This window comes from Hakea prostrata, chromosome 5 (assembly GCF_041222555.1).
Source record: "Hakea prostrata isolate BN-2017 chromosome 5, UWA_Hpros_2, whole genome shotgun sequence".
Lineage (NCBI taxonomy): Eukaryota > Viridiplantae > Streptophyta > Magnoliopsida > Proteales > Proteaceae > Hakea > Hakea prostrata.
This window is the reverse complement of record NC_142604.1, coordinates 9,010,634-9,028,902: the sequence shown is the minus strand read 5'-3', so window position 1 is coordinate 9,028,902 and position 18,269 is coordinate 9,010,634. Positions and strand designations below refer to the sequence as shown.

The window sequence follows — 18,269 nt, the reverse complement described above, 5'->3', positions numbered from 1 at the left end:
TGCAAATTTTTAGAATTTTGAACCGTGAGTTTACTCACATTATATGATCTCAATGGTATGAAAGTCCGAAACTTTTTTTTTTGGGATATGGGCCCACATATATTTACCAGGTTCGCCACATTCGACTTCGAGGCTCGAGGTCATCTACCTTAGTGGGCCTTAAACGGTTTTCATCTGCTTTGGGGCCAGTGGGGTTGGGCTAATCAGTACCCATTAATGGGCCCATAGAGACCCTGGGCCGAATTTACACAATAACCTGTTCAAAAAAAAGAGAGGAAAACCCAGGGACGAAGATAGATGCAAAGCAATCTTACTATTTCATCGTTTGAAATGGACAGAGAACAGGAAAATTTAGCCCAGAATGGGTTATTACTCTCTCCAAATAGTTCATTATTTTGAAAATCATAAGATAGCTGTCGTTTCCTGACATTGATCGCCTTTTAATGCATTCTGAAGAGCTGAGTCCAGTAATGGGATTTCATGGTCTCGTTTTAATGATCATATTAAAGAACCAACTACGAGAAGAAGATAACAACAGATGAACACTAAGAAATCCTGTCAATTGTAATCTCTCCAAGGATGAACAGAGTAACCCACAAAGAAGACAAGAGGATCAAAGATTATAAAACAAAAGCACAGGTTTTGAGATCTCTTAACATCTATGAATAAGATTAGTCACCATCATCTCATCCAAGTGTCCATGCTCTCAGTCATGAGATACCAAACAATAACAATGGTGGTGGGAATCCCAGAAAGAACACAAGAAGATTATCAGTTACAGAGTAATTTAAGAAAAGAATATAATAACCCATTTCACATACAGTAAAAGAAAGAACAGATCGCTACCCAGGGGGCCTAATCCAATATCTTCTGGGCCTGGTGAAATGAGATGCAATTTGAGTCTAGTGACTCTATGTTGGTTCCAGAGGGTTACACTATGACTAATTTAGTTCTTGCTACAACTTTACAAGTAAATCGGAGTCATCCCATGACAAGTCGGTCACAAGATGGTTTGCTAAAACCTAAAGTTAAGACTCAATTTAAGCTCTAGTTTTTAACATTCATCAACTCCTACTAGTTTTAGCAATGTTGTTTTCTCTCCAAATTGAAGGAATGCAATGCAAGAAGAATTGAATGCTCTTCTCCAAAATGGGACTGCCTTTTTTTTTTAATAAATTTTTTAAAGAGAGATATTTGTTTTTAAAAAAATTAATATTTTTAATTGGTTTAAATAAAAAAAAAAAAAGAATTTTTGGTTGGGAGGGTTGAGGAGGGGGGGGGGGGCTGCCACGGGGGTTTTTTTTTTTTAGTGTTATAAAACACACCACCAGAGTTTTTTTTTTTTGATTATTGGTGGGTTGTTTGTCCTTGTGCCCCTTCCCCCTTTTTTACAGGGGGAATTTATTGAAAAGGTGTTAAAAGAACACCCGGGGGGTTGCCCCCCCCCCCCCCCCCCTTTTTTTTTTTTGAATTTTTTTATAAGGTTTAAAAAACACACCAAAGAACAGCCCACATTTATCATAGGCCCAATGGTATAATATTCATGGGCCACACATGGGCTAGCCCAACTTAGAAATAACACTAATGGGCTACACTTAGCCCACATTCTAGAAGGGAGGGAGATTCTAGAGGAATCTACATCTATAAAGTATCTTGTCTCTAGAAATATCCCTAGAAATATCTAGACCCACTAGAATATTCCTAACCATTAGATTCTAGACACTTGTACAAATCACAACCATTCATTGTATCCTACCTCACCTATAAATAGGGGAGGGATTCATTTGTACAAAGCATCAAACAAGTGAGCAATACAAGTTCTCTCAAGGTTCTCTTTGAGCTCTAAGCTTTCTTCTACTCTCTCTAGCTGGGTTTTAGGCTGACTTAGTGCAAGAAAGTGCTAAGTGCCGGCACGGTTGGCTTAGTCAATAACTAAGGCCGTGACATTTGTGGTATCAGAGCTTCGGTTGGGTGTGTCAAGCGTGTGGGAAAACACGATGACGAGCGAGTCCGAGACGTTCAATGGTGCACAAGAGGAGCTAAACCGTGGGAGGGAGACCCACACCACCAAGGATAGGCGCAAGGGCAAGGAGAAGTCTGTTGAAGTTAGTGCAACTATGGAGCCACGTCTAACGCGGGTGGAGTTGGCGATGGCCGAGGCAAGGGAACGCCTTGACGTTGGGGAGCAAAGGACCGATGAGCTCGATGGCCGGATGGACGAGCTCAAGGAGTTCCTATTGGGTGCTCTCAACACCATGGAGCATAAACAACAACAACAACTTGATGCTCTTCAAACCCAAGTGGTGGAAAGGATCGCCGCGGTGGAAGCTCGTGTGCGCGAGTTGAGTAGAGAAGTAGCAACGTGCAAGAGAACCACGATTGGAGGGAATGTGTGGCGTGAGGCACCAAGGGTGGAAGTGCCAAAGCCTAAGGCATTCGAGGGAACAAGAGATGCTCGGGAGGTTGACAACTTCCTATGGCACATGGAGCGGTATTTCGAGGCTACGTCGATGGAGGACGAGTCTACCAAGATCAAGACCGTGCAACTCTACCTCACCGAAACCGCAGCTCTATGGTGGAGACGAAGGTACAATGACATGCAAAAAGGTACGTGCACCATAGACACATGGGAAGACTTCAAGAAAGAGCTTAAGAAACAATTTTATCCGGAGAATGTTGCATTCTTGGCCCGAAAGAACATCAAGAGGCTAAAGCACACGGGGTCGATTCGAGACTACGTGAAGGAGTTCTCAACACTCATGTTGGAGGTCCCGAGTATGACCGAAGAGGAACTTCTCTTCGACTTCATGGATGGGCTCCAAAATTGGGCCTCGCAAGAGCTACAACGTCGAGGTGTACAAGATCTTGCTACGGCTATAGCGGCGGCGGAGTCCTTAATAGAGTTTAGAAGGGACGAGTCTAAGGCCAAGAAGAGCAATAATGGCAAAGGTGGGGGAGAGAAGGGGTCGAAGACCGACCACACAAGGGAAGGTACAAACAAGTTCTCTTCGAACAAGGAGGGTGGCAAGCAAGAAAAGAAGAAGAAATTTCAACCCAAAGACAAATGCTTCCTTTGTGATGGACCACATTGGGCTAGGGATTGCCCAAAACGGAAGGCCCTAAGTGCACTCCTCGAAGACACGGATGAAGAGGAGGTGCACATGGGATCATTGCAGCGGCTTGGTGCTATCAAGGCCAAGGAAGACAAAGCCCCTACATCAACAAAGGGGTTGATGTACGTAGAGGTGCGTATCAACGGCAAAATGGCAAGGGCCATGGTTGATACGGGGGCAACACACAACTTTGTCTCAACGGAGGAGGCAAAGCGTTTGGGGCTCAAAACGAGCAAGGAAAGAGGGAGCCTTAAAGCAGTCAACTCGAAGGCACGCCCTATCGAGGGAGTTGCCAAGGGAGTCGAGATGACAATTGGGGCTTGGAAAGGCACCGTGGACTTGTCAGTCGTGACAATGGACGACTTCGACTTGGTGCTTGGCATGGAATTCTTGACACGGGTCAAGGTCGTACCTATGCCATTCTTAAACAAGGTGTGCATTATGGAGGAAGGAGCACCTTGTATGGTCCCAACGATACAAGGGACTAAGGAGGGGCCGAAGCTTCTTTCGGCCATGCAATTGAAGAAGGGAGCCGAAGAGGGGCAAGTCACACATTTGGCAGCACTCTTGGAAGACAAGGAGGATGTCCCCAAGGCAGCCAGACCGAAGGAGGTCAAGAGAACTCTAAAGGAGTTCAAGGACGTGATGCCCCCTGAGTTGCCCAAAAGCCTACAACCAAGGCGAAAAAGGTTGGACGTGGCTAAGTCATACTTAGACAAAGCCACAAAGAAGATGAAGAAGTGGGCCGACAAGGATAGACGACCCACAAACTTCGAAACTGGGGATATGGTCATGGTGAAGTTACTACCCCAACAATTCAAGTCCTTGCGAAAGGTGCACAAAGGACTGGTCCGTCGGTATGAAGGGCCGTTGAAAATCGTGAAGAAAGTGGGTAAGGTTTCCTACCAACTAGACCTCCCACCAAAGCTCAAGATCCATCCTGTCTTCCATGCAAGTATGTTGAAGCCTTACCAAGGAGATGCGGAGGATCCTAGTCGTGGGACTTCTACAAGGGCACCTACAAGCATAACAACATCCTATGACAAGGAGGCGGAACATATAATGGCGGATCGAGTAATGCGCAAACGTGGGGTGCCTCCGAGTCGAGAGTATTTGGTGAAGTGGAAGGGATTGCCTGAGAGCGAAGCAAGTTGGGAACCAGAAAACGCATTGTGGCAGTTCCAAGAATATATAAGGAGGTTCCACGATGAAAACACGACGAGGACGTCGACGGAATAGGTGGGGGAGAATGACACAGCCCAATTTATCATAGGCCCAATGGTATAATATTCATGGGCCACACATGGGCTAGCCCAACTTAGAAATAACACTAATGGGCTACACTTAGCCCACATTCTAGAAGGGAGGGAGATTCTAGAGGAATCTACATCTATAAAGTATCTTGTCTCTAGAAATATCCCTAGAAATATCTAGACCCACTAGAATATTCCTAACCATTAGATTCTAGACACTTGTACAAATCACAACCATTCATTGTATCCTACCTCACCTATAAATAGGGGAGGGATTCATTTGTACAAAGCATCAAACAAGTGAGCAATACAAGTTCTCTCAAGGTTCTCTTTGAGCTCTAAGCTTTCTTCTACTCTCTCTAGCTGGGTTTTAGGCTGACTTAGTGCAAGAAAGTGCTAAGTGCCGGCACGGTTGGCTTAGTCAATAACTAAGGCGCGAGACACAGAGTCGCTTCTTCCCCTTTTGGGGGGGCCACATCCATCCATACTTTAAAACTTTATTATTTTTGCCCGCCGGCGGGTGGGCTGCGTAGTTTGGGATTTTTTGGAGTTTGGGGGGGGTTTTCGTGGGGAGGGGCGTTTGTAAGGGGTTTTTTGGAAGTGTGGCGGGGGGGTTTTTTTCCCCCCCTTTGTGGGGGGGCCAAGGGGGGGGCTCTACCCCCATGGCTTCAGGAGTGTCCCTTTCTCTTAGTGATGGTGCTAAGTACAGAAAAGTGGTTGGTGCACTGCAATATTTGGTAAACACCTTTTCGGATATTGGCTATGCAGTTAATAGGGTGGCTCAGTTTATGCATTCTCCTTCGGACATTCACTGGAGTGCGATGAAACGTATTCTCGGATATCTGCATGGCACTTCTAGTATGGGATTGTTTTTCTATAAAGACTTGTCTATGGTTCTTTATACCTTTTTTTATTATGACTAGGCCAGGTGTGTAGATGATAGACACTCCACAATTGGTTTTTGTATTTTTCTTGGAAACCATGTGGTTTCTTGGAGTTTTCGCAAGCAACAAATTTTTTCTTGCTCATCTACTGAGGCAAAATATCGTGTCATTGCTTCTGTTACAATGAAGCTTGTTTGGTTGCGCTCCTGCTTCGTGAGTTGCATGTTTTCCTATCCTTGGCTCCTCAAATCTGGCGTGACAACATAGAGACCATATGTATTGCTGTTAAATCTAATTTTTCATGCTGGTGCGAAGCATGTTAAAATTGATTTTCATGTTGTTTGTGACTTGGTTTCTTCTTAGTAGATGACCATCCAATATATCTCTTCTCTTGATCAGCTTGCATATTTTATTACTAAGGCTTTGCCTAAGTATCAGGTTTCTCATTCTTAGCGACAAGCTGTCAGTATTTGACCACCTCAGCTTGAGTGGGGCATGTTTAGGAACTGACAGCTGTCTCTTAGATCTAGTTGTTTCTATGATCCTGTTACATATGTCCTTGTGTATATATACCTTGTATCTCATTTATGATAGTATATGCAAGGCTGAAGTTTCTACAGAAAAGCTTGTGAGGATTGTGTTGAAATGGTGAGGTTAATAACCTTACTTTTTTTCCTCTCTTGAACTTGATGGGTCTCACTTAGTGTTAAACATGGGTTAGAAGTAAATAGGGGTGATAAGAAAACGGAATTGAGGTTTTTGGGTCTTGTTCTCGTGGTTTTTGCAAGAAATTTTTTTTCCTTGCGTTTTCTTCTCTATTGCTGCTCTATTGAAGATTAAGCTTGAATTGAAGGGTTTTCGAAAAGAGCTTGAAGGTTGAAGGGTGTGTTTTTTGGAGGTTTGGTAGTTGGCGTGATTGGTTTTTTGGAGTTTTGTACTATTTTGGAGACTGAAATAATAGAAACCCTTTTAGTGAATGTAGCTAATCTCAAACATTTCAGATAAGTGAACCTTGTAAAATTATGTATGTTGTTTTTCTTTATTTATTCATTCTTGTTGTGATGATTTGTTGTTATTTGTATTGTAATTGTCTTCAACTGATTTTGTATAAAATCCTTGTTTATCTTGTTTTTAAAAGATTTATTAAATTACCTAGTTCTTTGAATTGGGTTTGGCTGCTAAAGATTGATATTGTCATAGTAACTGAGAAAATTGAGATTTTCTTCACTTTGTCCAATGAGGGAGGAAAAACCCAGAAGGTCAACCGGTTATGTGATTCTTCAACTAAGAAGAGACCTTGCAGGGGGGTTTTGAAGGAAATGAAAAACTGGCTCTTCTGCAAATGGGGAAAAGAGAAATGGCTGTAAATGGTGCTTATAAAGCACTCCAGATTCCAGAACCGTAATTAATTCTGCTTCTCCCTTGTGAAATTGATCCTCTCTCCGCCACGAGCGCTGGCCATTTAAAGTTTTAAACTTCAAAGCTCGAACATAGATGGATGAGACAAATAAATGGCAAACAAATGTTCTGAATGGGTTTGGATTCTTTTTCCGGAAAGCCATGATTACCCAGCTCGAGTAATTGACCAAGACCCAAACAAATCCCTTTAAAATCGAAAGAGCCTTTTTCTGGCACTGAAACTCTGAAGGAAGCAGGAAAAACAACATCAACTTTTTATCCTAATTCTGTTTTTTTTTTTTCTGTATTTTTAAATCAAGAACTCAAGAACCAAGAAAAACGAGGGTCTCCAGTTGATTCTGCTTTTGGGGGCAAAATTAAAGCAAAAACAGATGAAAAGGATTTCTCCATGGGAATGAGAGTAGGCCTGGAGAACATCCATCATGTTTATCTGCGAAAATCTGGGCCTTTTCGAATGGCGGTTTTCTGCTTTAGTATTATTCTTCATTGAAAGTCCTGGGATTTTACCATTGTAAGAATATTCCAAGCCAAAAATAGATCTTTTTCATCCAGTACTGATTAAATAAAACAGTTTGGGCTGGGTAGCATAGTATTACTTCTCAGTTGCCAGTCGCCAATTCCTCCTGTGATCTCTGGCAAATGTCTGATTACCTTGGGAATTTCGTTGTCCATTCTGCTCAAAATCATTTTCTTTCCCAGTGTGGTTGTGTTTAGTACATTACATGTAGATATAGCTGAGCAGGTTCAGGTTCATATTTGCATCAAATCACATTTTTGAATAGTATCTCTTCTTGGTATGCTTAGAACACTTCCTTTAGCTACTGCATTTCCATGATTGCATTCAAGCTTGCAAGTGATTCTTCCAATGATGTCACTTCATAAATTAAAGAAGTTTCCAGTTGTTTTTTTATTTTGGTTTAGATATGTTTCTTGCAGCTTCTCTACTATGACATTTCTCCGGGACAAATATGGTAGAGCATTAGCAAAAACTGGTGTCCCATCCTGCCGGCTTCTCTCATCTTCTCAAAATGAAGGGCCTCAGAAAAGTACGTACTGTCAAAAATTTCACCATCAGGTCTGGATTAACTAAAATCAGGTTCCCAAAGTTCTTGAAAATTCATTACAAAAGTGTGATCTTGATCAAGGTAAGGCATTATAATTGTTCAGTTTGATGGTGAATACACAGTTGAAAAGACAGTTTCAGGACTTCATTGTCAAGACTTTGATGGAGCTTAGCTTAGATGTCTTCAAAATCAGAAAAAAGGGAAATTAACTCTTAGTCATTTTTGTATTTTAAACTTGGTGGTGTTCTTATCCTTCCAGTTTCTTCCACCATTCATCATTTCGTCTTGGCTATTGTTCTAAGGATTTTGCTAGGGTGCTGCGTAATTAATAAGCAGCACCTTCATAGTTCTCTTTGCATTAATGTCTCTTCACTTCTGAACATGGGAGTGAAGAAAAGGCTTCAATAATATTCTTTTGGTGCAAAAAGATAAGAATTGGTTGCTCATTTTCAGAAATAAATTAGCAGGTAGTTTTGAATATGACACGAATTCATTTACTTGATCTCACCCCCAGAAAAAAATTACTTGAAGATGATTCCAGTAACAGTTATGCCCTTATAGTAGTACATTGTTAGATTGGTTAAGGTTTATGAAATTCGTGCAAACTTTCAAAATTTTGAACCATGAAATTTACTTACAGTATATGATCTTATTGGTCTGAAAATTTTAACAGTGGAAGGCTACAGAATTATTTTTTTGATATGGATCCACCTATATTCTCCATGTCTGGGTATATTTAACCCTATAGAACTCATCTACCCAAGTGAACCTTAAAGGTTTCTCATCTTCTTTGGGACCAGTGGGGTTGGGCTAATCAACACTCATTAATGGGTCTGTAGAGACCCTGGGCTGAACTTACACAATAACCTCTTCAACATTTTGAAAACACAATACATGCACTTCCCAACCTCAATCTTACAGAAAGTGTTAATTGTCTCAATGGGGGCAAAGATTAACATCTCTTACTACTCTCCTTGGTTATATATAAGTAGCAATCTCCCTTGTGTCAAAAAAACCCTTAAAAAAGTGTTAATTAGAAGAAATCAAGGGTTCCATTCATCCAATGCGGCTGATTATCAATGCTTAACAAGATCCAACTGAGGTCAAGAATTCAACCATCCTTGGGGTATAAGCTTATTCCCTGTGAATTTTGTTACAAATTTTTTAATGGTAATTTCAACCAATGCCATGAATTGATTTCTGTCCAACAGGAATCATTCAGTACATGTCAGGGCAGCTGAAGTCTCAAATTTTAAGAGAGAAGTGAACCATTTCTTCTCCTGCTACTGTGTAGATTTTTAATTAAATTTACTCTTCCACACCTGTTTCTTAAAGATCTATATTTGTTTCACCTTCCATCATCACTGATCAGTGAGTGAGTTGTTACAGAGTTACTACTGGCAATTACTACTATCGCCTGTTTTTGTTTTTGAGAAACAGCAATAAGTGTTTGGTGAAGTTTAAATGGAAACACTCTGGGCCCTGTGATGGTGCTTTTACATGATGAACACTCTCGTGCCCCCGACAAAGGATTGTCTTTTAATGCATTCTGAAGAACTGACTATAGTAACCTACCCTTTTGGAATTCATGGTTTCTTTTTAATAATCATATTAAAGAACCAACTACGAGAAGAAGATATCAAGCGAAAGCGATGAACACTAAGAAATCCTGTCAATTATAATATCTCCATGGATGAACAGAGTAACCCAGAAGGAAGACAAGAGGATCAAAAGATTAAAAAATAAAAGCGCAGGTTTTGAAATCTCTTAACATCCATGAATAAGCTTAGTCCCCCATCATCTCATTTAAGTGTCCATGCTCTCAGTCGTGAGATACCAAGAAATAACAATGGCGGTGGGAATCCCAGAAAGAACACAAGAAAATTATCAGATAACAGAGTAATTTAAGATAAGAACATAATAACCCATTTCACATACAGTAAAAGAAGGAACAAACAGAAGGCTGTACCATGTCAAGAATCAGAAGACACAGGTGGATCAGAAGACTGTTCTGTCCGTTTCCTTCCCTGAGGATTTTCGGTCGGAATTGTAATGGGAACAGAGTCTCCGGAGTTGGGCTGTGGAGGAGAGTCGATCCTTCCATCGATGCAAGAAGCGCATTTGGTCTCTACCCAACCTTCAAAATCGTATTGGCCATAACCCATTATTCTTCTTCCAGAACAGAGACGCCCGATCATCCCTGCAATGACGCCCAAGATGGTGATCACGGCCAGAACAGCTATTAAAGGGCCTATTGATCCGTGGCTTGAGTGGGTACCATAAGCCTCCTGATATGTAGTCACTGTTGGCGTTTGTTGCTGCTGAGATCCAATTGGCATTGACATTTTCACTAGAAACAACCCCAGAAAACCAGAGTACTTCTATTTTCGGCCAGTCTTGGAGTTTTCATCCAAGAAACATTGGAGAAGCTTGGGAGAAAGTTGAGGTTTTCTTAAACTTAGTTCAAGGAGGGGGGAAAAACCCAGAAGGTAACTGGTTATGTGGTTCTGTAACTAAGAAGATAACTTGCAGGGGGATTGAAGAAAATAAAAAACTGGCTCTTCTGCAAATGGGGAAAACGAGAAATGGCTTGTAAATGGTGCTTATAAAGCCCTTCAGAAACCCAGAACCGTAATAAATTCTGATTCTTTCTTGTAAAATTGATCCTCTCTCCGCCAAGGCCGCAGGCCTTTAAAGTTTAAACTTCAAAGCCCGAACACGGATGGATGAGACAAATAAACGGGAAACAAATATACTGAATGGGTTTGGGTCCTTTAGCTGTCAAAAGTTATTCATTCCAATAAGCCATGATTACTCACCTCGAGTAATTGACCAAGACCCAATTAAAAATCCCTTTAAAATCGAAAAGCTTTTTCCTGGTACTGAAACTCTGAAAGAAACAGGGAACATAACATCAACTTTTTATCCTAATTCTGAACCTGTATTTGTAAAATCAAAGAAATCGAAAAAGTTGATTTGACCTTACCTCAAAGCTTAAACAAAATAATAGCTGTAATAACCCAGAAAAACGAGGGTCTCCATTTGATTCTGTTTTGGGGGGCAAAATTAAAGCAGAAACAGATGAAAAGGATTTCTCCATGAGAATGAGAGTAGGCCTGGAGAACATCCATCATGTTTCCCTGCGAAAATTGGGCCTTTTCGAATGGCGGTTTCCTGCTTTTAGTATTATTCTCCATTGAACTCCTGGAATTTGAATATTCCAAGCCAAAGATAGATCCTAATTCATTCAATACTAATTAAAGAAAACAGTTTGGGCCGGTAACGTTTACTTCTGAGTTGCTAGTCGCCATTTCCTAGTTCCTACTGCGATGATTAAGCCCTCCTGTGACCTCTGGCACATGTCTGGTTTCTGGACAATCGTGCATATAAACCCAGTGCAGAAGGTTTGAGAATTTCAAGCAGAAAATTCCCTGTTCATATATCCACAAACATAGAAACATTTTGATGTTTTGGGTCTGAATAGATCAAGATGGATCGGTTGAAATTGGGATTGGAATTTCACGACCCAATTCAATTTTTTTCCCCTTGGTGAAGACCAAGTGAAATTAAAATCATGAATATAAAAATGGGAGGAAGATGGAATCCAAGAACTCGGTTCAGACTCTCAGCGCATAAGAATCAGCCAGAATTAGTGGTGTGTATTTGGATTATTAAAAAAAGATGCAAGTTGTATGGTTTTTAAGGTTTATTCCACATTAGTTAATCATTAGGATAAGGTAGATGAATAATTTAAGGGAGTGTTTGCAATGGTTTTCTGTTTTTTCAAATAGAGAGGATAAGGTTTAGATTAGATTAAAAGTAGAGACAATTAAGGTTAATCATCATGTTTAAAGCTTTAAATATATTTGCATTGCTTACTTTATGGATCCAATAAATACACTACCTAGTACTCTAGTGTATCCATTACCATTGCAACATTGTTGATCACTATCCATAAAATGCATTAATTTTTCCTTTTAGGTGGCTCCATGCACTAGCTATAAGGACCAATGAGAACACTTTTTGAAGCATCAACATTGATGTGATCTAACCTCGAGGGGTGGTTCAGTTGGTAAAAGACCAACGCTTCCACATAAGGGATCAGAGTTAGAATCCCCTCAAGCCACGGGCGAAGCCTTTTTTTATATTTATTATATAAAAAAACATTGATGTGATCTTTCATTTCATATGAGTAGAGTGCCAAAATGGTACTTCTACATCCTTTGCACAAGCATGGCAGCTCAGTCGAAATATCATCAACATGGTTGTGTTAAAGATCTTAGATTAGATTTTCTTATTTCTATAAACATGTTCAAATAGGGACAAGAGATCTTCAGAATCATAGCTTACATATTGCAAAGCAGCACCATTAAGTACTAGTACATTGGTCTACAACTGAAAGTTCAATTTACAGATCCACATTTCTTCCTTATTTGTCCATTTTGTCCTGTAAGTATGCCAATATTGCTCATCTTCACCATTGATGATGCAAAGTCATTGGAGAACAGATAAGTGTTCTTGCTATAGTAATCAACTATTGAGGCAGTCTTTAGATCATTTGCAAGTGCTTGATCAGACTCTAGAAGACCTGAATTGTTAAGTAGGTTCTGGTAATACATGTTATCGAACCTTGTGATGGTCACTGGGTCAAGAGGTGCTAGTTTACCATTGTTCGTCGTGTCGCTGCTCGGACAAGTGCTTTGTAGGTTTTGGAGAACAAATCTGTTCAGAGTTGGATCCGGTTTACCAGAGCCCTTGAAGTCAAATAATCTCCTTTTGAAGGTGAAGCACAGCGCAAAACCTATGGTATGTGCACCTATATATTTATATAGATATGAGCGAGTCTAAGTTAGAAGATAATGAACTGGGGCTACAACATGATGAGGTCAGATCCAGAAAACCCTAACCTTGACCATCAAACAAAAGACTAAAAGATTAATCAAGAGTGACTTGATGAGAAGTAGAAACCTGAGAGTAGAACAACATCTTGGATAGTAAGACCCTTAGAGGTGAACTTGGCAGTGATATTCTCTAGAGGTTCAAAGGGTGATGGGATTTGCTGGTTGGCTGCTTGATCATTAGCTGTTGTACCATCGCGTCTTCCCAGTGGGACAGACCAGTAGCTACCACCTGACTAAAATCAACCCACAATGCCATTGATTAGTGCTTAGTTAAGGTGAAGAACTAGAAGCAATAGATCAGCTTTGATTTGCCAGAGTTCATAAATGGGTTTCTTACAAGAATCACAGAATCCCTTGCAGCAAGAGTAAGGATATCAACACAGGAGACAGTTGATGGGCATAATTTCTCTACATCAGCCTTTATGCTCTCAATCACTTCAAACCCTCTCAGTGAGTTCCGATTTGGTCCTGCATTCTTTTCGCCAGTCATGTCCACTGTGTCATCTAAAAGCACAGACGCATCACATCCCTACACCAACATATGTAATTTGTTAGGGTTAGGGTTTAAGCATTAGTTTGCTTAAAGCATTACATCCTTAGTATCTAATTTGATCTAGATCGTTGCTTCCAGCTAGTATTTATAGACAACATTAAATTCTACAATTAATTGGACACCCCATAAGGCCCGTTACACCATTAGATTGTAATCAATCCAATGACCTAAATTAGAACATAAGTTGGGTATAATTCAAAAAACCTCAACAACATTTGCATGTACGAAGAAAATAAAAGATAAATTACGTGATTCACCCAAGATGCATGGCCACATACGTAGTTCAACTTAAAATACATAAAAGACCCTTACATTGACGATGCAGTCATGGAAGTGCATCCGTAAGATCGAAGCAGCCATTCTGCTATCATTTCTAATAGCAGACCAGACACCAGTCCTAACGATCGTTTCCAATTGAGGACAAGTTCTGGCATAAAAGTTGTAGTCAAGCTGAAATTGAGAAAGAAGAGGGAAGCTCATAGACGAGGCAAGGAAGAGCAGCATTGTAATAGTAGTGAACTGGGCAACCATTTTTCTAAGTATACCAAGCACTAACTTTGATATTTGAAGTGTGCTAGGGCTTCTAATTAGCATGAGGAAGAAGAAGGCTTTATATAGAGTGTAGCCGTGCTACTTCATTGGCTGGAGATCAAGAGAGTGGTAGTAGCACTAATACATGAATCTTAATCTCTTATTAGATCATCTCTATCACTTTTTAGTTATTAGGGTTTAGACCTGAGGTTAGATCAGCTCTAAAGCCTCAAAAGGTTTGAGGCTAAAAGGGAGAGGATTTTTATAAGGAACAGGGAAGAATAAGCTCTCCCTCTGTATGTAGTCTTATCAAACATGTAAGAATTCATTATTTGGAGGATTTCAATACCTTTTATCTTCTTTTGAGGCATTGTAGATAGACAAGAAAGAGTTGAAAAAAAATTCAAAGGATTGGTGACTAGATAGATCATCAATGTCTGCTAAATGACCCATTATTTGTATTTTTTTAAATTTAATAACCAATTTATTAGGTGGTGATTGGAGAGTCTGTGCACCACCATGAACATTGGTGAGCTTAGCAATCGACTCCACTAGTGACCGTAGTGGTTAATTAATTTCAAAAGGCTTCTGTTAGTGCCCCCATGATATGTGTTTATTTAAAATTGGAGAAAGGCTTGCTGCCAAGTTGTGTGGTGACTGCACCAGATTGACTTTCTGGCCACTTGTGAAAAACAAATTTTGCTAGTGTTTTTTTTTTTGGGCATAATTGTTGAGGCACTAACAAGCCAAGGTGATAGAGGACAATAAAAACTAAGGTCACATCAATATACCTTGATCAAGAGAATAACCGAATGTGATCCTTCGACAACTACTCTTAAGAATGTGTATTTAATGTAAGAGCTACACAACTTAACAAAAATTCCTGTTTTAAACAAGTAAACAAAAATATTGTCATGTCATGAACATGCAATTTCAATCTCATATGAACTTTTTTATAATAAAATGATAGATTTTTCAGGATACCCAAAAGCATGGTTTGCATATTCACCTCTTACACTAATAGCATGGCAAACCTTCTTGAATCTTAATAACTAATGGGTATAGGTCATCTTAAGAGTGTCAATTTAGTGCGCTAAGGGTTTGGTATCGATATAAATATTGAATATATCTACCTTATACCATTGTTGTATCACATCCCAAACAGTATAATGTCATGCATATCATTATCACATCAAATTTATTTCGTATAAAATAGTTCTAATACTCAGACACAGTATGGTACTGCATAAGCGATACAGTTTTGATTTCATTTAGTGTAAGTGCAACAACTAAGAGGGCATTGGATTCTTTTTGGTTTATCAATGCCACAAAATCATTAATTTACAACCAAACAAAGAAAACAAGCTTTTATTAATAGAACAACTTACATACTTCACTTAAACTTTTCTTTCCATTGTTACATTCTGGAAGTCCTAAGCTACCAAGCTTTGCCCTTGTAGCTAGCATGTAATATTACATTTAGTTAACCACACGACAGTTCTTCCTTATCTCTCCATCTTTGCCTGTGAGAACACCTATCTTTCCCATCTTTACCATGGATGCTGCAAAATCGTTGGTGAACAGGTAAGGATACTTGTTGTAGTTGTTTACCATGGCTGCAGTGTTAGAATCTCCCATGAGAGCTTGATCTGATTGCAGAAGCCCTGAATTGTTCACCAGGTTCTTAAAATAAACATTGTCAAATTTATTAGTTGTTACAGAGTCAAGAGGTGCCAGGTTACTATCTGAACTATCTTGATTTGGGCATGTTGTCTGCAAACTCTGGAGAAGTGAGGATCCAAGTCTTGGATCTGGGTTTCCAGTGCCATTGAAGTTAAACAGCCTTGACTTGAAGGAGCTACACTTTGCAAATCCTATCGTGTGTGCACCTGCATGAAACAGCATATGTATGAATCAACAACCAAAAATTCAGGTCAAGGTACCTCACCATTGGGTTTGGATACGTGGGTTCATATAATTAGAGTTTGGTTGTATTTGTAACTGAAATGAGTTTTGGATAAATTATTCGTATAGAGGTAGAATTTTTATTGCATGGGGATTAGGGTTTTGGGTGCCGCTATAAATAATATCTGCAAGTAATCGCAGAAAAAAGGCAAGCAAATGGCAATACTTTGTAATGTGAGAGTGGTGAGGTTTTTGGAAATGGTGGAATTTTTTTTCTCTGATGAACATAGGCAATTTCGCACCAAGGTAAATTCCTTATTATTGCATGTGAGTGTGTTTTACTTGTATTTTTCTTCGTGGTTGTGCATCAGTCTCTAACATGAACTTCATTAAAGAAATGATAAGAAAGACTGCCAATGTCTTCTTCAATGGAGGAAAGGCAAGAAAGTAGGGATGAAGAATGTGGAGAATGATACCACATACCTGAGAGCACAACAACATCCTTCAATTCCAGACCTTTAGAAGTAAATTTTGCTGTGATGTTTTCTAAAGGCTCGAAAGGTGATGGTATCTGCTGGTTAGCTGCAGTTTTGCTTGCTGTTGTGCCATCTCGCCTCCCTAATGGTAGTGACCAGAAAGTCCCTCCTGACTGAGAAAATAAAGAACAAACACAGAAAGAATAAGAAGTAATTGCAGAGATTCATGTTCTTTCCTTGACGTATATTTAAGAGATTCTTACTAGATAAACAGCTTCTCTGGCTGCAAGTGTCAAGATATCAGCACAAGAAACAGTAGAAGGGCAAGCCTTCTCCACGTTAGTTTTAATGGCATCAATGAGCTCGAAACCTCTAGCAGACATGCTATTAGGCCCTGCGTTTTTCTCACCAGTCATGCTACTTGTATCATCCAGTAAAATAGATCCATCGCATCCCTACATGTTAAACGACAACAAAATGGAATTCTTAAGCTATCAAGATGAAAAACATAAGCACAAAACAATGGAGACTTGACAAAATCAAAGGTGGCATCGGATCGGATTGGAATCAATTGAGTCAAACAAGGTATGAAAAATCAGGAAAAATTGAAAGCAAAGAGTAATAGTTTCAGGGTGTTACATTGACAAAACAATCATGGAAGTGCAGACGTAGAAGAGATGCTGGCATTCTGGTGTCATTGGACATAGCCGACCACACACCATTCCTAACAATTTTTGTTAGAGTTGGACAAGTAGAATCATAAAATTTGTAATCAAGTTGGCTGAAGGCCACGGAACTCAAAACCAAAATGATAAGAAATGGAAGGAGTGAATAGGTGTAAGAGCTGGTTTCCATGGCTTGCATATGCCAAGAACTGTTAATCAATGCTCTGAACCACACTATAACTTGGTGTTGATTGAGGCGAACGAGGCCAATTTATACACAGCAGACAAGCATTATCCTAAGAAAGTGATGTAAGCTTCTTCTTTTGGCCTTCAGAGTGGCACAACCTTTTGCCATTGTTTAATCAATAGGGTTTGGTATACAACCACTTAATCATTTCTTAATTGATGCAGTGAAGGATGGTTGGATTGGGATCTGACGTATCACAGGAAATCCAAATTTTCATGAAACAATTATTCAATTATAAGTTGCCAATGCATGGTTTGACTTTAGATTCAAATGAGTGGAAAACTTGTCTTCCTGAGTTTGAAAATGAGTCACTTTTGGAGAGCTAACTGAAATTAGATATACTTAAATGCCTGATAGCTGTAAATTTGGGATTGAATCACCTTGTCAATGGATAATCAATATTTTAAACCCAAATGGTCACGGACCTCTCTTTGTTCTTCAGTGGAAACTGGTAAGTGGGAATTTAAGTGACTTTTAGTGGGAACTGGTGATACATACCCATCAAAGCTCCTTATCTTTATGGCACTGGCCATCCAACTAGTAGTGTTGTGGTGGTCATCTTTTTCACTTTTTGGGTGAAACCTATTGAATGATCTAACACCATGCCAAATCTATTGGATGATCTAACACCATGCAGTAGAGAAGCTGAAGCAAAGGTAAATGGGAAATGCAGCATGATATTCCATGGACCCAGTTTCTCTTCACCATGATGGACAATTAAGCTCCTCACCATGGATATCTGAACTTTTTGGTGAGTATTGAGAAGGATACTTAATGAACATTCACGATAGTGAAAATAAGTGATTGACAATATGACATTAATTACAACATCACATTACAAGAAATTCTCTTTCAGGACTTCTACCATGTAGGTTAGACAAATAGAAGCTCGACAACGAAAAGCAACCCAACCCTCACACGAGAAAATTTGAAATTGAAGGGTTGGCTACAGTAGTAATGATCAACACATCTTAGTGGATGGATCAATGTTTGACTATACATGATGGTGTATGCAGTAGCCGCACTCTAAGCCCAATATATATAAAATTGTTGGTTTCAAAAAGAGATGGAAAAGAAAAAGTAAGGATTTTGCAGATGCAAAACTAGGAAGAAGAAAAATAATAAAAACAAGAATTTACGTGGAGAAAATCGGGGAAAAACCACTGTTATTGTCAAAAGTCAGTTAGAGAAAATATCACTATGTGAGAATTTTTTACAATCTCTCTCACAACCACATCCCCAACACACCCACCGCACA

At 39.6% G+C, this 18,269-nt stretch overlaps 2 protein-coding genes across 2 annotated transcripts; both read right to left on the bottom strand.

Annotated features, from left to right (window-relative positions):
- Positions 1-11,965: 11,965 nt before the first annotated feature.
- On the bottom strand, positions 11,966-13,760 carry LOC149014938 (peroxidase 10-like). The gene is made up of 4 exons (XM_089156092.1): positions 13,500-13,760; positions 12,972-13,163; positions 12,702-12,867; positions 11,966-12,549 (listed from the first exon to the last, which is right to left on the bottom strand). Exons 1-4 carry the CDS (start codon positions 13,716-13,718, stop codon positions 12,137-12,139), a joined length of 990 nt encoding a protein of 329 aa, XP_089012218.1. The 5' UTR covers positions 13,719-13,760; the 3' UTR covers positions 11,966-12,136.
- Positions 13,761-14,953: 1,193 nt separating this feature from the next.
- On the bottom strand, positions 14,954-16,993 carry LOC149014937 (peroxidase 10-like). The gene is made up of 4 exons (XM_089155733.1): positions 16,739-16,993; positions 16,363-16,554; positions 16,107-16,272; positions 14,954-15,607 (listed from the first exon to the last, which is right to left on the bottom strand). Exons 1-4 carry the CDS (start codon positions 16,961-16,963, stop codon positions 15,198-15,200), a joined length of 993 nt encoding a protein of 330 aa, XP_089011859.1. The 5' UTR covers positions 16,964-16,993; the 3' UTR covers positions 14,954-15,197.
- Positions 16,994-18,269: the final 1,276 nt, after the last annotated feature.

Excerpts from the sequence above, each read along its gene's own strand:
- LOC149014938 (XM_089156092.1), bottom strand. The coding sequence starts at position 13,718 with ATGGTTGCCCAGTTCACTACTATTACAATGCTGCTCTTCCTTGCCTCG. Across the intron at positions 13,164-13,499 it reads TCCATGACTGCATCGTCAAT|GGATGTGATGCGTCTGTGCT; the intron begins GTAAGGGTCTTT and ends ATGTTGGTGTAG. Across the intron at positions 12,868-12,971 it reads CAAGGGATTCTGTGATTCTT|TCAGGTGGTAGCTACTGGTC; the intron begins GTAAGAAACCCA and ends GGTTGATTTTAG.
- LOC149014937 (XM_089155733.1), bottom strand. The coding sequence starts at position 16,963 with ATGCAAGCCATGGAAACCAGCTCTTACACCTATTCACTCCTTCCATTT. Across the intron at positions 16,555-16,738 it reads TCCATGATTGTTTTGTCAAT|GGATGCGATGGATCTATTTT; the intron begins GTAACACCCTGA and ends TTTAACATGTAG. Across the intron at positions 15,608-16,106 it reads GGATGTTGTTGTGCTCTCAG|GTGCACACACGATAGGATTT; the intron begins GTATGTGGTATC and ends TGTTTCATGCAG.